The 19,925-nt window shown below is 47.3% G+C and overlaps 2 protein-coding genes across 2 annotated transcripts in view; both read left to right on the forward strand.

Moving 5' to 3' along the window:
• Nucleotides 1-19,925, forward strand: part of COPRS (coordinator of PRMT5 and differentiation stimulator) — a 175,753-nt gene that overhangs the window by 103,768 nt on the left and 52,060 nt on the right. Inside the window, exon 4 of the transcript XR_013940738.1 lies at nucleotides 5,897-5,995. The gene's annotated coding sequence lies outside the window, so the exon portion shown is untranslated. The remainder of the gene's footprint in view (nucleotides 1-5,896; nucleotides 5,996-19,925) is intronic.
• Nucleotides 9,031-19,925, forward strand: part of LOC308180122 (uncharacterized protein) — a gene marked incomplete at its 5' end in the record, with an annotated part of 41,719 nt that continues 30,824 nt past the window's right edge. The window contains 3 exons of the mRNA XM_080561285.1: nucleotides 9,031-9,157; nucleotides 9,615-9,661; nucleotides 10,221-10,351. Of these exons, the coding sequence (XP_080417411.1) occupies nucleotides 9,031-9,157; nucleotides 9,615-9,661; nucleotides 10,221-10,351 (305 nt within the window). The remainder of the gene's footprint in view (nucleotides 9,158-9,614; nucleotides 9,662-10,220; nucleotides 10,352-19,925) is intronic.

Consider the following 19,925-nt stretch of genomic DNA (forward strand, 5'->3'; position numbering starts at 1 on the left):
AGATCAACAGGATAAAACTCTCCTCTTACAAAAACTGCCCCAAGCCTTTTTGTCCACACACAGGGCCTTAATTCAAGGCTCGTTGAAGTCAATGGGGAAAAAACCTCATTAATTTCAATGGGTTTGAATCAGTGTGAACCCCGATTCTGGCCAGAGGACAAGTGTTTATAAGCTGGCCGTGGATAAGTTTAAGCTGGAAATGAAGGACGGTCTCTAAGTACAGAACAGGGAGGTTCAGAAGCCACCTTCAGCCGGGGAGGCAGCCGAAATGCCTAACTAATTATTCAGATGGAGCTTGATGGAGCTAAACTAGAGAGTACAGAGTGCGGTGGGGCTGTGGCAGCAGAGGGGAGGCCGCCAGTCCTTCCCCACCCAGGGTCCCACACAAGCCCGGCGGCAGGGCACAAGCATGTCACATTCCTTTTTTCCTCTAACTGCCGTGCAGAAAAATCTATTTTAGGCAACTGCTATTTTATGCTTCTGGCATAGCTGCATTTCAAGGGTGGGATACGTATCCAAGTTATTGAGTATTGGGGCATATTTTGTGACAAACGTTACAGAAATGCTGCACAAACACAACGTCATTTGTTATTTCGTCTAACGTGGCCTTCTTTCTGTCATGCTAAAGGCATACGAGGTCCAGTCACGGTACCCTTTCTGGTACAGGACGCATGCTTAAAATATCTTTCTCTTAAGCCCCTTGTGTTTCAGCTGAGCTCTCATTCCATCCCTACCACGTGCTCCTATGAGTTCCTGAAGGCTGCAGCAACCCCGATTTCTGCTGCTGGACTTGGAAGTTTGGTGCTTTCCAGCCCTTCTGAAGGTGCCTTGTTCACGCCTTCGCTTGGCTTGGGCCCGTGGCCTCGCCCCCAGACTGCCGCCGTGTTCCTCCAAGTTTCTGCTGCTTTGCTGCGTTTTACCTCGCTTTTGAAGCGGGCTGTGTCTGTGTGCTACCGTGCAGGGCAGTGCAAGCGGCGTTAGCGTTAGCCGAGGGCTCTGTGCAGCACTGCGTGTTGTTATGGATCATTTGAAGTCTTTTCTAAATGTCAGCGTGGCTAGTAGAAAACACAAAATTAGGTACTTAAAGGAGATGTGTATTGCTGGATGTTATGGGGAGGCTGTCACCGTTCTGTGCCGCGTTCCCTGTTGGTGCGCGGTGCTGCTAGGGGCTGGCTCCTGTGCCAAGTGTGGTGTTAGGCCATTAATCAGCGTTGTGTTAAATGTATGGGATTCAAATAGCACTACTGGAATTAATCAGTCTCTAAATGAAATTAAACCTGCTTTATTGGCTATTGAAATTAGCCCACTTTAATGGAAGGGTGATAAGTTGTTCACTGTAAAAAAGTTGTAGTCCTGAACATGGCCTTGTCCACTTTTAGTTTCTCTTAAAATCCTTTACAAACAAAATTACCTTGTACTGTGATATATTTAACTTAATTTTATTTTATCTGAAATTTCAGAACATAAGTACTGAATTTGCATTATCTCTCCTCTTACAAAAAAAGAATCAAAATTTAAGACAAGGATAGCTTTTCACAGACAGTAATACTTTTTGGAAGAAAAACAACCAAAAAAGCACTAGTCAAAAAACACCTGTCCCTGGTGGATATAGGTTAGAAAATTATTTCAAAGTTAAAAACAAATTATGTTCTTGCTTGCTTGACTTTTCTTATGCCAGAGTGGATTGTTGCTTGCAGTTAATGAACTTTTGAAACAAGATTGTTAAATTAAAGGTTCTGACACAGGATTTCAGCAACACCAGTGACCCTGCTAAGTCAGTATGTGTTCTGGTATCTGTGCCAGCTCTGATACTGGTTCGTTCCCATATTGGTTCCACTGTGAATCAGTTTGTATGAATAAATTTGTGATGCTAATGACATAGTGAAAAAATGTATCTTGCCTGGTTGAATCACCCTTAGGTCAGATCTAGAGCCACCTCATGGTCACATACAGACCAACGGAAACCTGGAAGAATCAAAACCAGGGGAGTTACTCTGGATTTACACCCAAGTAAATCAAAGCCGAATCTTGCCCTTATTTTTTGGGAAAACAAAACAGAAATGAGTGCTCTGAAGCACGTTCATGATACAGATTTGTTTTTCTTAACAACTGTGAAACGAACTAGCTTAGAGCTTGTGCCAAATTTGGCTGAACTGCTGCCAAGTCTAGTGTACTGATTTGTATGGCAACATTGGCAAGTGAAGCTAAGGTTTACGTTGACTGCTATATTACACATTTATACAAGATCAGGGAAGTGGTTCCAATTACCTCGTGTTCTGCTGTGTGACCACAGCCAGTCTGAGGGAACAGTCATCTTTTAATGAGCTCATAATGAAACGCTTGGGCTGAGATTTAAAAGCCATTTAAGGGGCATACAGTGTGTTATGGCCTTTTATCAAAGCTACTGTGAGCACGACATGTTAGAAACCATTTTGGTGGTGGGAATTAAGCCACTGCTTTTATGGGTAAGTATAGTCACAGCTATTTCCTGTGCATTCCAGGGTTGGAGCAGTTGGCTTGCCAATTTGCTCTTGACATATTTAGAGACGGAGAAGCCACCTCTGGACTAGTTTTTGCAAACATCATGTTCCATTATGAAAATGTTCCCAAGGCTGAGGGTGAAGAGTCTGGCTCAGAATATCTCCATCTCCAGACAGTGTGGGCCCGTGTCTGATCTCAGCTCTGCTGGGGAAAGTCTGAAGTAATTCCATTAACTTTCCGGCATGTGTTCTGGACTGGCAACAGAGTAGCTAAGGTTAAAGCCTGACCTTCAGTCTTCAGTAGGTCCGAAGTGGACTAAATTCCTGGATTTTATTTTCTTTATTTTCTAAGCAGGAAATAGTCCCACGGAGTCCTTTTATAGGATCTACTTTCTCAACAGCGAGAGTCTGGAAACTGTAAGGACGTCCACTAGCATCCAAATTCCACAATTAATGATGCATTCTCAGAGTGGAGAGGGATCGCTGTAGCTGCCAACAAGGGCTGGAGATTGAGCACTTTGCAAGTGGTATAGCAGAGCAGGCTCTGAAAAGCAGCTCTAGCAATGTTTGGGCATGAAAAATGACCAAAAACGATGCTCAGTTCTGACATCAGCAAAGCTTTTAAGTCCATTCATAAATCCTGGCACTGAAGCTCATGCTTACATGCCATACTGGGCAGAGCTGGCCTGCTGAGTTTAGGCTTGGTTTAGGTAAAATCACAGCTAAAAGGCAAAGGAATGAAAATTTGGTAGAGAGCTACCTTTTGGTAGGGTCCTGGAAGGTGATGGGAAAATTCCCTCTGCTCTTTGTGAGTCTTAAACGAGACCATGGTCACTGTGTGGGCTGAGGTCTGGTGGAACTGATGGGACCACGAATAACCTCTCTGGAAGAATGCTTACACTGGAATCACGGTCCTGACACTTTGGAGCTTGAAGGGAGGATTTTTAGGTTGCTACCAAATGGTGCTTGCATTTGAGCCGAGGCAGTGTCTCTGCTAAACATCTCTCCAGAATAAAATTTTTATGACCGAGCTCTAATCTCTCAGAAAAAAAGAGTTATAGGAAAAGTGCTAAACTCCTAACACAACCCTAAATACAGACCACATTGCTTTACTAAAAAAGGAGATGGGTACCCTTTATTAACGGTAGTCATGAGCAGGCAGCGCAGATGTTATAATGCTGTGGTGTTCAGGTTGCGTTTTGCAACAGGTAGATAGATTTCCTGGCACTGAAGGTTGACAGCCTGGTTTGCAAAATTACTAAGCTGTACTCTGCTTGCTCTTACATGTACGCTGCCAGTGTTGAAAAATGGTAGATGTCAACAGGACAGGAGCTGGCCCGTTGTCTTTGTTTGCCGTGTGCGTGTCATCGGGTGTAAACGCCCATTCACATCAGCTATAAATGCCTGTTATCGTATTAGCAGCAAATAAGACACAGTAACATGGTGAAATTCTCTTATTGTAGAAAATAGGCCTGAAAGAGAGCCTGGCAGGTCATGTCTGCTCAATCAACCGACTAAAGGGAAGTTAAGAGCCTGAGTGTGCTCTCTGGGCAAAGCCTTCCCTGTCAGGGCTGGCAGCAGCGCGCTGCCTCGCTCGGGCGCTGCAGGCTGGGCATGGTGTGGCCAGCACAAAGAGCCCTCGGACCAGCCACGGGGCTGGGCTATGTGTTCAAAGGGAAGGCGACGTAGGGAGTTAGCCCTGTTTGTAGTGAGCTTTGCTACAACACATCCACTGCTAAAATCAGTGGGTGTTTGCCAGTGGTTTTGTGACAAGCCAAAACGGGTCCAGAACGAGCTTGTCCTGGGAAAGGGAAGACTGAGACAGACCCCGTCCTGAGCCCGTGGAAGTGGTGGGCTTTGTGGTGGTTTGGATGAAGCCTTCTCACAGGACAGTGCCGAAACATCCTGTGTGCATGAGGGCGAGGTGCCTTCTGCTGGTTTCATTGCCTCCATCAGTTGTGGCAGGGCTGTGATCCCGGAGCGCATCTCATCCCGCACAAGTGGGACAGGTGCTGCAGGGGGCCGGGGCAAGCAGCGGGGCAGCAGTGGCCACGAGCACGGCCCGACCTGACCCGATGCATGGAGCAGCAAGTGTCCTGCCTGCAGCCCTCGGCTGCTGCTCTGAGGCTGGAAGGAAAGGGGAAATGGCCAACCCCGAGTGTCCCACGGGGTAAATGGTCAGAGCTGCCTTCCCTTCCACCCCGAGCACCAGGCAGGAGTGCTGTCTTCCCAGGGTCAGAAACAAAGCCCACACCCAGCTGTCAGGGATGGGAATCTTGGAACAAATGGAATTTATTTCCAGGGGTTTACTGTGTCAGCCCACTATGAGGAGATTTTTATTGTTGGGCATCTGGATCCCTGTGGGTCTGTGCTGTCATCTGATGCAGGAAAATATCTGAAATGCAGCAAAATCTACTGATTGGGCAAGAACCATGGGAGCCGATTCATGGCATCTTTTGATTTAAATAAGCTGCTATCTGCGTATCACTTCTAAGTGTATTGCACAGGAATGCCTCAGAGGTGTTGAACCTCTGTTGCCACAGCTTACAGATGACTTTCTCAAACACCGGAGCAATCGTCTTGCTGGCTTCTTGAAGTTGATAAGTATTGACTTTATTTCTGTGCATTTGTGTTACATGTTCAAAACATAGCAAGGCTGCAGATGTGACTCAGGTCATGAGTCAAAGAAAGAGTGGGATTTTTAATTAAGTCTGCGAGTTTTCTTTAAGGCTGACAATACATCTGAGAATTTGACATTTATTTATGAATGCATTCCAGATTTGCACACTGCATATCAAAACCTAGGACAAGCCTAGCACAGGGTGGGGTAGTGTGCTGAGATACTGTATCTGACTTGCCCTCCTGCCCGCAAGTGAAATTCTTTCCATCTGAGTCCCAGCGAGGTGGTGCTGGGTGAAGCAGAGCCCTTGGCAGAGGATTGTCTTGTCCCTACTCCTGCCCTGAGCCAACCACGAGAGTTCACTTTGTTTGCATCCACTTCTGCCTCCTTGCTGGCACCCTGGCTCCCTGCGAGGGTGGTGCCTCCTGTCTCCTGTTCTCACCAGGGTAGGGAACTTGCCATCCTGCTTTTCCTTTCCACTTGTGCAGTAGGAACAGGCCCCTGGGATTAAACAGGACTCCTCTCCTTCCCAGGTGGCTGTCTTCACAGCCAAGCCCCACACCATGTCCTAACACAGCACCTTTACTTCCCACATGTGTCGGTGTGATGGCCCCAGGGAACAGAAGGGGGGGGCAGATCCTGCTCCCAGGCTGGCAGCCTGACACCCTCAGCCATCCCAGGGGCTCAGGATCCCCCCACAATCTGTACGAGGCTGTGTTGTGTCCCAGGGCAAAGCTTCTAACTGAGGTGTTGCTGATGAGTAAGCAGAAAGCAGGAATGACTCTCTTCTCCCCAGGGCGGCGCTGACAGTGCGAGCTAAGAGGAGCAGCAAACTCATCCACTCGGTTACTGGAGTGAGAGGCTTGGAGTCTGAATCCACCCGTGCTCAGGTCTGGTGAGTAAGTAGGCAGTGTTTAAAGATGGCAATCACTTTGATGGCCTTATCTGCTCTTTGAAGCCAAGGAGCCACTCCCTGCCCCGTACACACATGGTAAGCTCAATCAGATTCCTCGTATCCTCTCTGCGAAAATAAGGGGCTGAGTTGACTCAGCTGGGATTGGAGCCTGTGACTCTGAGTGTGGGTGTGCTGTGCTTTTCCCACATGCGTGCCGAGTGGCTGGCATCTGCACCAGGGGCAGCCCTGGCAGCCAAGTGTGCGGTGACCTCCATTCAGAGCAAAAGGTGGTCAGTAACTCAGGAGGATGTTTCCTCCAGATATGACGCATGGCTTTCAGATGCCCATGCTGCAGTAAGACGTTGCCCTCAAGCAGTGGGCACAGCTGGCTCAGGGGTCTCCAGCCATTCCTCGTGGGCTTCCCGCAGGTGGGACGCGGGGAAGAGACAGCTGGGCTGCAGCCAGGGGGACAGAAATGTCAGGGGCAACAAAGCAGAGCACCATTAGTTACAAAGCAACTGAAAATTTTTCTTCCCTCCCCCTCACATTTTTTAACAAGCTTCCTCTACCACTGGGAATTTCATCCTAGAGAAAGCTGGCAACGGTCTGAGAGGCAGAGTACACCTCCACTGCACTGGGATAGGGGCTAGGAGAGGGGTTATTGTGAAAGGAAGGCCAGCAAGAGATTGCCTTGTCAGCTGAATTGATTAAGTCTTTCTAACACTTTAGTTAATGGAGCAACAGTGCTTTACAATAGCTACAGCTTGGCAGGCACTTAGGTATTTCTAAGATATTTTATTTGCCAGTAAAAAAAAATCACGTAGGACAGCGAGAGGGTTTGGTTTGTACGTAAATGGGGAAAATTGGGAATTGTCAGTGAGGGAACAGCACACAGGGTGATCCATCAGCCAGTGCAGGGACAGCTTCAAATCAGTAAACATGTCATGCTAAACTCGCTGTGGCAGCGCCTGATCTCATGTTAAATGATTTAATAACAATGTTCTAGAAGTCCTAATAGCAGTAGATGGTTTTTTTTGACCCAAAGAATGTACATTACACCTTGAGGCAAAGAAAAAAAAAAAGAAAAAAAAAAGAAGAGAGAAAGAGAGAGAGAAGAGAGAAAAAAAAAAGTTCTGTTTGCAAATGCTGATTTGGAGCCAAAGGGTTTCACGTCAAAAGTCTCTCAGATCCCTACAGTAACTGCAAGCAACACACACAAGATCTGAGCTCAAATAATTCCAGTGTTGAAATTCAATCCATTTTGGGTCAAGAAGCCAGTGGGGAAATGTCTCTGACAAAAAGACAGGTGAAGCTAGTTTAGAGCAGATACAAAAACTGACTTGGAGCTGCAAAGCGCAGTTGTCAGAAGAGTGTTTCACTTACGAGGCTAAAATGCAATTAGGGCCTGATTCAGCTCCTGTAAGAACTGCTGGAGGCACTTCCCCGGGTGCTGGGCGTGCTGAGTCACCAGCGGCTGCTGAGTCACCAGCGGCCAGTTGCAGGCAGGGCTGTCACATGCCCCATCTGAAGGCAGCTCTGGTGCAGCTGGGAATATGAGCTTAATTTTACATACAGTGTAATTCAGTTTTTGTCGTTACCTTGCCTGCAGCAGCACTGTGCATAATAGAGTCACCTGACAACTGATGAAGTGAATGTTTTGTAAAAATACCTTCTGAAGAGACAATTGCTTTTGTCCCTAAAATACGTAGAATTTTTTTAAATGCTTCCACCTTGACTTCCTCTCCCACTTTCTGTAGCAGAAATGGGAAAAAAATGAAAGTAAAAGGAAAAAAAGCTGCTTATTCAGAACTAAAAGCGAGCTTATTGGCAGTTGCTTTTCAACACTGAATAACCAGGGAATTTCAGGGACCTGAAAATAGCCATCTTTTAGAAAAAATAAAAAGAAAAGAATTGTAAATAGGACAGAAATTCCAACCAGTCTCTGGAGAGTAGGAGAAAATTGTCAGGGCAGTCCAGAGAGGAGGAAAAGATTATTTTAGCTGAGCCATTCACTAGATGGACACTCAATTAATGCAAAACTTCTTGAGGGTGGGACCTGCCAAGAAGACCTCAGTTTCAGCAGCCCAGGAATACACTAAGCTGGGGCATGAACCCCTCCTCTGTGCTGGTGTGATTTAATGTATGGACAGGAGGTGCTGGGCGCTTGTTTGGGTGCAGCTGGGTGCCCTGCGAGGGCTGTTTCTGAGTCCATCAACAGCAGATGCTGCCGGTTGAGAGAAATAAATGCTAATGCAGATGACATTGAAATATCCTGGGGCCTGAAATGCCCCTGGGTGGTACCTGCTGTGACCATTCCCAGCTGTGCGAGGGGTGTGAAACAGTCAGAAATCAGCATCGTTTTGGCCAGGGTTAGGTGATAGCACAGGGTGAGCAACAGTGCAGGGTGGTGTCCAAAGTTTGGTTTAAGGAATTAAAGGGCCCGACTCTTCTAGTGCTAGAGGCCTCTGCCAGAGGAGTGTTTTTCTCCTCTTCTCTAGCTCCCAGTAAGCTCACAAAGTTCAGAGCACGTGTAAGTTCCTTTACCTGTGCAGCTTCCCCAGCCAGGACCATCAGAGATCTGCGGGACGGGCTAGAGGCAGGCGTGCTGTCACTTCCAGGCTCTGGTCGGAAGCAGCTAACCGCAGCCCTGCTCTGGAGAGCCAGCCCTGTTCTTGTTCGCTTGTAGAGGAAGTGCCAAGCAAAACAAATAGTACTTGAGGTTAAAAGGCTCAAAGTCTGTTAGCATCACAAAACCCAATCTCTGCATCTACTTCTGCCATTCCAAAATCATGACAGAGAGCAGCAAGTATCAGGAGGTCACGGAGATAAGTAGGACCCGGCTGATGCAATGCTGAGCCTGATGGAGGAGCTGTTATCGAAGAGCCGGTGCAGAGTGGACACATTTTCCTCCCCTTCTGTTTGTGCTGCTCCAGACATCAGCTTACTGACAACTGATGACTTCTAATCGTAAAACCAATGGACCAGGACCCAGAGTAGCCTGTGACACCCTAATATTGGATGTTGATATTAGATGCATGGCGCATGCTGAGAGTCACACAGCCTTGGGAGCCCTGCAGCAGATGGAAGAAGAGTCTTTACTCAGAGACTTCGCTGCCTACGTTAAGAGACAGTGCGACGCATACAGACAGCAGGAAGCACAAGGTAACGCTGCTGTTCATAAGATCAAGCAATTACTTGGGCTGACAATAAGCTCAGCTTGAGATGCAAACGTGTGTCTGATGTTCATCTACAAGGGCATGAACTACACACGGCAGGGCTGGACGGCAAGGGACTGGCTCTGAGACTGCACCCGTCAGGCTGGGGCCAAATTCTGTCTGCAAATTCTGTCTGATTCGGAGAGATAAAAGAGGGCAGAAAAACATGTTTACAGTCTGTGCTCTGGTACTTACGGGTGCTTGACAGTATTTATAGGTGCTGTGGTACTTGTAGGTCTAAATGACAGGTTTTACATCAAATGCTGGAAGCTTGAGGCCTTTCTCCAGTGATGCCATCAGTCCAGGTGCACACCATCAATGCCACACACAGCTGGGAATGTGGAGCAGTTGGTGGTAGCAGATCTTGATCTGTAACTCCTCAATTTGTCCATTTCCACCTGTAGCTTTTCTGCAGATCAGCCTGGCATGCCTTCGGTTCTGGTATTCTCAAGTAGGTAGCCTGATCTCACCTGGAAATCTCACCTTGCCATCTGATGCGTTTTATCTCCATTCAGCTGATGCCTATCTTGTAATAAAATTTCCCATGGCTTATCAGCACTTGACAATTAGATGCTTAACATCCCACTTAATGCAAAACAGATTATACCCTGGGAATTAACAAAACAATAAAATGCCTTGAGGGGGAAAAAGGGCAGATTGTAGGTAGCTGCGTAAGCGCGTGCGTGTGCACACACACTCCTCTGCACACAGACACACCTGTGGAACCGTGCCCGTCCCCACACGTCGCCGGGCCCGGCCGGCTCGGTCCCTCCGAGGGCTGCGGGCCCCGGCCCGGGCGGGCCCCGCGGGGCGGCCGCCGTGCTCCCCCTGGCGGCCCGGCCCGGCCCCGCGCTCCGGGGCTCCCCGCACCCACCGAGGGCGAGGGCCCGGCGCCAGGAGGGCTCAGCCCGAGGCCTTTCCCCAGAGCCCCTCGCCTGCAGCTCCGTGGCAGCCCGGTTGTTTTAACCTCAGGGCTCGCAGAGGGCTGGGGCTGGAGCTTTCGGGCCTAGCTGAGGAAGGCTGGGCCGTCGCCATCGTCCCGCTGTGGGTGTCCCCTCAGTGCGTCGCTGGGCCCACACACCTCGGTCCTGCGTTTGTGCTTCCAGGTCAGGCTTTGTGCGCTCGCAGGACCCGACCTCAGGTATGTATAAAATGATGAGGGGGCTAAAGGGTCACAGTGGTTAGTGAAGATTTAAAAAATATGACAAAAAAGCTTTTGAAAAAACATGCGGAGAGGGGCCGTGCTTAGAGCATCGGTCTGCCTGCAGGCACCCTGGATGCCCTTACGGGGCACGGGGCCCGGTTCTGGGCTCAGTGAGCCAAGTGTGAACCCCACAGCCCCGTGGCTCTGGGTGGTGGCGTGGGGCCGTCCTGGCCTGCCCCCCGCGCTCCCCGTCACACACGGCTGGAGCAGAGGCTTACGCTTCCCATGAGGAATGCTTGGGATGCTCTGTCTGCACATTGTTTGGTAAACGCTGGTCTTTTGGCTGCCTGCCCTCGGAGAAGAAGAAATTTCTGTTTCAGTCTGGTCACCCTTCCAATAACTGACCGAATGCAATAGTTCAGATCCTAACGCACGGTGTGTGTTCGTTTAACTGCTGATTTGTGCTGCAGCAGCGCTCTGCAGAGCCCAGAGGAGACAGCAGCCCCATGATACCACACAGCACACACAGAAAGCCATTCGGGCCATAAAGTGTGTAAATATACATCAGGCAGACTTCTGTTACCTCCCTTCTGAAATAGGGGAATATCTCTGTCCAGTAGTGCTTCACAAAAGGTCAATACCATTAACCCCATTTTACAGAGGGGGAAACTGAGGAATTGAGCTTTTATCTGCGGTTGTCCAGCAGACCAGGAATAACCAACAAGTCCTGCGAGTCCTGGCCCTGCTCGTGAGGTCCCAGTGCCACCTCCCAGATGAGGAACTTGGCTTGTTCCGTCCTCCACCACTGATTAACCTCTCTGAAGTCACTGAGACTTCAGTGACTTCTCCAAGGGGCTGGGTCAGGTGATGGCCTGGAGGAGGTCAGGAGCCCAGACCCACGCTGGGCCTCACCTCTGTGAGCCACGAGCGCTGCTGGCATGCAGGCTTCCCATGTGCTCCCTGCACAAGTCCTGGTGCGCTCCTGCTTTGTGCTGCATGTCATTTGCAGTTTTTAAAGCAGTAAGTGACTCTTAAAGCCAAACAAATGTCTGGCATTTGGCCGTGCCTGTGTTTTCCTGTGGCCAGGCTGACCTTTATGAACACTACAGTCACAACTATGACAGGCAGCTCACTTGAGCTCTCCCTTCGGGGAGCTGGGGAAGTTTTGTAATTGTTTGAAGAGCCAAGAAGTCTTTCTTCAGTCCCTGATTTTCCCTCAGCAACCAACTTTCCTTCTTGATTTCTCATCTCTTCACCTTTCCCTTCCATGTAACACCCAGCTGATAGTTGTTAGCGAAACAATCCTTTTATTGATGCAGATGCAATCAGCAGAAATGCCTAGCAGTTGCAGAGTTCAGTCCAGCTCTGTGAAATCACCCATAAATGTGCTTCACTTCACTAGGACTATTCTTGTGCTCAGTCCTAAGCATGTGCTTAAGTCTTTTGCAAGTCCTTGGCCCTCTCAGTCCCAACTGGGTCACACTGATTACCGAGTAATGGCAGGATGAGGGAGAGGCTCTCATTGGGATCTCTGTGAAAGCATTTTTCTGAGCCTATGGTCAGTGGTCTGCTCTGATGTCAGATGAGTGCAATTTGTGGTTGTCCAATGAAGGAACAGAGCATGGAATCCCCTATTAAGGTTCTCTTAGATATGTCTGCAAAATCCTGAGTAGTGATTAAAGTGCTCATGGCATGGCTGCTGCGTGATGTGCTGTTCTCATTGCTTGCAGTTCCTTGTCTGTGCCTCTTTAGCTGTTTTCTCTAACGTTCTGCACTTTACCAAGCCGCCATCATGCTCAAAGATTAAAAACAAAACAAAACAACAAACAAAAACCAGCTAGTATCATAAAGTCATGATATGGGTTTATAAATTTAATAATCTTTAACTGGGATTTGCCTTCTCTGTTTCAGAATTTGCTTGAGATACTTTCTTACACTTTGCTTGCTGAGTATTAGACATGGTGTTCTTAGCACTAGGCATTGTGTTCTGCAGTGACGACAGGATGCTCACCTAATGGCTTGACATGAGGAATGAAAATACATTTATGTGGTTTGTCGTTGCTATCTGGTAAAGTCCTACAGAAGTTGTGGTTAAGGTCAGATCTGTTAAACGACTGAGAAGCACATACGTACTGTAAGACATGTTTTAAGCCTGGGAACTGATGTATTGCTCACACACATATTGCTCACTTTAGTTGCATCTTCTCTGAGGCATGGCTGCTCCTTGCTGTGGCCTGTACAGCACCTAGCACTCTGCGTGTGGTTCACAGCACCTGCTGAAGGCCACTAATGCTGATTAGTCCTAATAGCTGCTCTATTTCATACACCTTCTAGCTAGCTGGGACAGATCACAAGGGGATGTCGCTGAAACAAATAATTGAGACCCAAGATAAAAACTGTTTGGTTGGAAGGAAGACATGCCAGGTTTCTAAATGGGCTGCCACAGAAATATCTATTTATCCGGTCCCGAAGTGAAGCACTGTTTCCACTGTCTCAAATCCTCTGCACTGTGGCACTAAGCTCTTCCTCCACTTAGCACAGGAGTGTGTCCGAGCTGCTAGTGCACCTGTATGTGTAAGTGACAGTCAGGTACCGTAATGCCAAATGGCTTCGCATGAGTTCAATACATAGCACACGGGTTTGCCTACGTGACCCACGACAGAAGTGCTGAGGTTCTGTACCTGTCTGCCCAGTGTTATTATATTTCTGTCCCCACTTTACAATTACACTGGTTCTGAGCCTTGCACGCACTGAGGGCTGTGACGTACAGGCAAGTTACTAGAGCATAACAAGCTCCTGCCTGTCAGGTTCTTCACCATAATTGCCTTGTTCATGCTCTTACCCCCAGTAAATGCAATGTAGCTATGCACCCCCCCCTTTTCTTTTTTTTTTTTTTTTTTTTTTTTTTTTTTGTGGAAGGGGAAAACTACCTTGGCTTACTTTGTATTTGCCAGCGGGTGAGAACAAGCGTGAAGACAGTTATTACAGAGTAGCTGATACCTGTTAACTTGAGTTTTTCTTCCTGTTTCTAAAGCTACTTTGTATGTTGGGGTCACACTCATCATTTAAGATACGAACTTGGTACCAAACAGGCAAACACTTTAATGGATCTCCTCATTACCTTCAAACCCTAAGGAACTGTCTTCATTGGATGAGCGTAATAGATGTGCCTGGGGCTGTTCAAGCTAGGGCAAGATATCACAGGCAGAAAAGAATCAACACAGGAATATTAACAATACATTATTTTGCTGGTGCAGTTTTCCCATATGATTACAAGTGATGAGTGCTCCGTGGGAGTGAGGAAAAGAAGATTGGGCCCATACCGATAGGCAGTACTCAGTTGTTCACAGTCATGCTCCATCCTTTACTGTTACTTCATTTGTTTGCTCTTATGTTACTGTATTCTATCCTGAAGGCTAACCACATATCATATATATTTAAAAGAACAGTAGTGTATAACTGGTGTAGATCTTAGGGTTTCTCTCCCAAAACATTATGATATTCCTGCTGAGAATATGAAGATAGAGGCTTTAATCCTTGGGAACAAAAGGGTGTGAGTAATCCCATTTCATTGCATGACCTGGAATCTCCACCCATATAAATACATCAAAGAGTAGCTATGATTTCACTCTTTGACACCCATGGGTTGAGGTTCTCACCCTGGGAAGCAAACAGCTCCTGTGGCTGGGCTGGACAGTGCCCACGAGGCTGGGTAGCATGGATGTTTTCAGCGTTCTTTGATCTTCCTGCTGGACCAAAATTATTCACATCTCCCCAGTGTTGCTGAAAACTTATCCAAGCTCTCAAGGCAATTATTTTTAAATGTATGTGTGCTTTGGGCCAAGTCCACGAATCCTGACTCATGACTGACTCAGCCCTTACTTAAGCAAAACTCCACTCGATTTCATTAGGAATGGAGGCAGGACCTCGGGACTGAGCCCCCTGCCAATGGGAGCTGGCAGCAAGAGCTCAGCGCCGGTTCACGGAGCTGGTGCCCTTCCACAGCTCCCACCGCCTTCCCAGTGCCTCGAAATCTGCGGCGCCTCTTGAACCATGTGTGGCAGTGATGTCTACAAGGGGAAAAGACCCATCCTGTTCAACTGCACTGCTCAGCTCACCGTGTGCGTGATGGAGAGCAAGGCTGGCCCGGTACTTTGTTGACTAAAAGCTCTCAGAGCTAATCCTACCAACCGGCTGTAGGGACTGCTGTGCCCCGCGTTAATCAGCAGATCGGACTAGATGGTCATGATAGCCTGACCATCTGGCTGTAAAGTGTTGCACTGTGGATTGGTTGTAACTCATCAGAGCATTTCAGGTTTTTATAAATGGATTTGAAACACAGTCAGCTCACCATTGTATGTTAGAGGCCAGGATGGTTCGGGTACAGAAAGAAACTGGCTAATGGGAGTACTGGGAAGAGCAGTATAAAACACGCAGACAGCTCTGTGTGATATAAGCCTAGCTGGTGCTAAATAAGCTCTGCAGGCGCTGAGCTCCTCTGTGTGCCATGTTTCCCAGCTCTCCTGGCTCTGGGTGAGGGCAGTGCCTTGGTGCAGCGCTGGGCCTGACCTGGCTCCCTGCACTCACGACTGCAGGAGTCAGCTCAGGTCTCGCCAGCCTTATTAGCTCTGGCTCAGTGCCGGCAATTCCTATTCAGGCTGGCTCCACGCAACATGCTTGGATGGCTGCGCCGTGCACATCCCAGCATGGGAGTGGTGTCCTGGTGTCAGGAATGTGGGACGGAGACACTCCGGCTGCCTGCTGAGAGCAGCACGGTCATATTCACACACACGAAGAAGCTCTGCTGGAGCAAGCTGTCAAGCCTGGAGGCAGCCTGAGAGTCCCTGTCCTCGCGTGGCCGGTCCCAAAGCCACCCAAGGGAGACTGCGATTGATAAAATACTAAAAAGCAGTTCTGAAGTGTCCCTGCTGTCCACCACTCTCTGGAGAGCCTATTAAAACCCAGCCATTTTCCGCTTAGTGAGTGTGATTTCCAATATGTGGCTAAAGCAGCCCCCCAAATTAACGGAAATGTTATTTATTTACGTTTCATTTAAGCTTCTGCCATTGTGTTTTGCGTGGCTGCACCTTGACAAATGGCCCGATCGGTTTTATTCCTAGCTACAGCTAGAAATAACAGGGCTGCCATGTGTATTAGTATCATCTGAGTTGGATTTTTGGCCTCGTCATAGGAGGAAGTGTTTGCAGGACTGGGCTCAGCGTATTGGTCTGTCAGATGTTGCTGCACCCTTTGTTGCCCTTAACCATTTCTTTCATCCAAGTAAACAGGTTTGAGCTCCAGTTTGAGTAACTTACTGTTCTGTCTTTTGTAATGCTGCATTAATAGGCTTTGAAGAGATACATTTTCTGCCAACGTAAACACTTTCTTGAATGTAACAGAAATGAGTCTTTGCTTGCATTAGTTTGCTGTGAACATTATGAAGGCTGTAAAATAATCATAAGTAGACGGCCACATCAGAATCTCCTTTAGACTACTCCAAGGCTTCCACAGGAGTGACTAAATGAGGGTCTCCTCTCAGAGTGCCTTTTTTTTTTCCTTTTTTTTCTTCTTTTTCTTTTTCTTTCTCTCCCTCTTTTTTTTTTTTTTTTTTGATAAGAGGAGAGCTGGAAGCTGCATGGCCCAGTAACGTTCTCTGCCCTTCCCTCTCCCCATCCCACCCCAGACTTCCTAGGAGGACACATGGGAAGTGACTGAGCGCAGCTCAGTATTCTGCAGAGCACTTTGCCTGTGTGATGTTTCCAAAGGAGGTTTGCATCTTGTAGAGGTTTTTAGGGACTGCAAATTGCACAAAAGATAAACACCCACGGGGCTCAGTCCTGTGTTCCCTGCCATCTCTGACAGGAGTCACAGCACTCACCTTGACTGCCACAGGACCTGATTTGTTGTATGGACTTGAGATCTAAAGCCCACCATAATCAGAAATGATCCTATTGACTCTGCAGGTGTTAAGCAAGCCCTATGTTTTCTTGAAGGCCACCCGAGGCCCAGGCAACAAGTACATTCAAATATAGGTGGGTCTATGAAGAAATGTTGTAAATATCTTGTCTTCAATATTTTCACATCAAATACAATTTTAGCACTGTAGTTGCAAAGATACAAGAGTCAGTAAAGTCACCAAGACCTAAGTCAAGACTAGGGAAAGATGGTGAGTAAGGAAATCCTTCAGTGTTCGCTTTTCTGTTTTCACATTCCTGTGACTTGAATTCAAATCTGCCCCACACTGAAGAGCCTGGAAACAAGATCTTCAGGTCTTTCCTAGTTGTAATGAGAACACACCCATACAGAGTACATGAGGAGAATTAAAGGAAGGAGATTTGCAAAACCTCTTAAAACAGCAAGCTTCTTAATTTTGCTTTAGAATTCAAAGGAGCCGTCAGCCAAAAATATTTAAGGACTGGAGCAGCTAAGCCCCAGCAGAGTGCATGGCTGGCTTGGTTTGCTCAGGCTTATCTGAATTTTGTCCTGTAAAAGCGTGAATTATTGACTCTCCCCTCTTCTCTGCTTTACAGTCCTCAGGTACCTGGAGGGCATCCCAGAAAAACAGGAGGTTGAGCCAGCCCTCTCAAATGCTCGTGTTTTCTGAGTGCTTTCTGAATCTGACTGGCTAAGCCCAAGTTTGAATATTTAAAGGTTTTCAAAAATCTCGTTTCACACCCCGCACCCCAAAAAGCAAAAGCACCAAAGCAGCAGAGTTCCCCGTAAACCTAGACCTTGGCAGGGGAGTGGCAGCCATCGCCTCCGCGGTGCTGGGAGCCGGGAGGTGCCGCAAAGACGCGCTCTTATTCCAGCCTAGTGGTTTCCAGAAGCTGGGCTTTTATTGCTCTGGGTGAAATTTGTTCTGTGTGCGGAGAGAACCAACAAGGCTGATAGTGTAGCGGGACTGAATAATGCAGAGGCCTTTGCTAACCCTGTTGCATAGGAATGATTCCCACATCCTTCAGGCAAAGCAGCATGGATCGGCTTTGAAGCGCCTCTGCAGCCGTATTGCAGCAAATTAGAAAAAATACCGCCAAGTATAAAAGACGTTAGGTGAGATGCTTTTTTCCCCCTATTGTTTATCTGACTACTCCATGCCTGAAATGGTGTATTTGTCTTACAGCTGTTGGAGTTAGCATGCAGTGCTTTGTGGGGGGATATCCTGGACTTTCACCCGCTTGGAGCTGCCGCACCAACAGCAGCCTCCCTTCCACAGCATCTTCGCTCAGTCCAGCACGACCCAGCTGGGCTGTGCTGTGCCCTCCAGTCCTCGCCACTGCCCACGAAGGCCACGAAGCTGTCCCCAAAGCATTTTGCCCCATGCTTGGTTTGCTGTGCTTTTCACAGGGTCCTTTGCCCTCCAGCCTGCCCCATTTTCTTCTTTGTGTAGGACAGGGTTTAACACCCCATGTTGTAAAACCTTGAATTAAAAAACACAGTGTCTTAAAAGGCTTAGGTGGGATTAAGAAGCACAAACCTCTTGCACACAGAGCTAATACTAAGTAAGCTTTTCTAAATTACCAGTACGTGATGTATTAACATGAGAGAGCTCCCCTATCACTCTCATCTCAGCTGGCTTGTTTGAAGGGATATAATGGAAGTTGGGTTTACTGACTTCCACTAGGACTTGGGTGTTTAATGCCTTTTTGGTCTTCTGATGTTCCAGCCATAATTTCTGAAAACATTTACCACCCTTCCAGGCCAAAACCAGAACTGGTGTAGACAGGTGCAGTTTCAGTTGCTTCAGCAGATCTGTGCCAAGCTACAGCGACCACAAAACTGGAGGCGGCATTTGTCAGCAGGGAAGAGCAAAAGACCTTGACTAATTCAAGCCCTGTTGTCGACCTTCTGTGGAACTTTATCGGCAACTCTGCTCTTCCCCCAAGCCCAACTTTGGATAAGGATTATTTTGTTATTCTTTTATGCAGAAGTTAGGCTAAGGGGTTACAGTCATGTGCCACTGAAATGTCAAATAACTGGCCCATAATATCACTTGTGTTGCACAATTTGATGTGCAAAAAGCTTTCCTGCCCCATGCACAGAAAACTTGGAGAAGAGGGGAAAGTACCTCTGTCTTTGTGCTCCTTGACTCCTTGCCCTCGTCCACAAAGCCCCATTTAGAAGATACTTATTAGCGGGGGAAGAACAGTAAAATGTAGATCTCAGGAATCTGGAGCTGCATTGCTCTGCGAAGGACCACCTTTTTTCCCTGCACATCGGGATTCTCATTGCACCTTTAAAGAATCACAACAAAGAAAAGGAGCTGACACACTGATTTTTGATCTGGAAAATGAAATCTGACATAACCAGTAGTTACATTTTTCTTATTCCCTGGTAGTTTGCCTAAAGGCAGCTTTTAAATAATTCCTGCTTTTCCCCTCCTGAGAAATAATCTATTTGCTTCTGAATTAATTAGGCAGTATCATGAAAAACCTCCAGAGACTTTGAAAGCTGCTGATCTAACTTTTTAAAATATATAGTGGGCCTGATTCGTAACCCAACCAGTGGGAATTGTGCTCCTAACTTTGATGGGAACAGGAACAGGCCTTTTATGTGAGATGCTACTGAAAAAATAGTGTTCCCTGTAAGTAGTAAGAGATGTTACTCTTTCTGTCTGCTTTTCTGGCATCTATGGCTGTAATATCTTGAGTCTCGTGGGACTGAGAGAGAATGTCCTTTCTTATTTCATCTTCCTGTGTACAGGTCAGTGTTAGTGTTTCCGGTGTTTGATGAGCAGATGTGTGCAGCAGTTCGGTGCTCTCTCTCCACCTGTGATGTCCAGTGGGTGGCTGATACGCAAGGGCCTGGGCTGTCGTGCAAGGCCAGGGACATCAGAGGAGCTCTTGTGGGCGTAATAGATCATTTCAAGCCAGGCAGTGAGGTGTCGCTACTTTGGCACTTGCTAACTTAAATCAGCATCAACCTAGTAAAATCATTTTTAACAATATCTTAGTTTTCTGTTAATCTAGAAGATGAAAATAAATTAATTTTGGACTCATGAAAATAAGTGACTTTTTATGATCTAAAAAACAAAGAGACACTCATTCACTGAATTGAAAGTGTTTGTACAGGTCTTTACAGGGTGAGGTAAAAACTTTTATTTGATGAGGTAGAAGAAATGGATAGAAGAACTTATCTAGATCAGTTTCCAGGCTCATGAGTTCTTCACGAAGCTGGGCTTTATGGCCTGGATGGTCTCTCTCCCTTCTGTGTTTCTTTGTTCTTACATTCCTGACTCTACCTGTTGCCAGTGGCAATATCACCAATACAAGTCGGGACAAGGATTAGATCAAAAGATGCGTGAGGAACCAAAGATGGCTCTAAGTGAGATTTGGAGCTCAGATTAGGAGATCTAAACACCTGTATGTCTTTCAGGGTTAGGTCTCTGCACAGCCAGCGTTATACTGGGGGGTTCACTCGAATAGCTCTAGGAGTATTCGTGGTCAGTGTGACATCTGGTAAAGTTGTCACATGAAACCATACTGCTCTTCTGAGTGACACAGGCTAGAAATGCCTGAATTTGCAGTATGGACCAGAGAAGAAAGACTCATTTCAGGAATCACCATGTCAAACC

This window comes from Anser brachyrhynchus (genome assembly GCF_964034855.1).
Source record: "Anser brachyrhynchus genome assembly, chromosome: 18".
NCBI lineage: Eukaryota > Metazoa > Chordata > Aves > Anseriformes > Anatidae > Anser > Anser brachyrhynchus.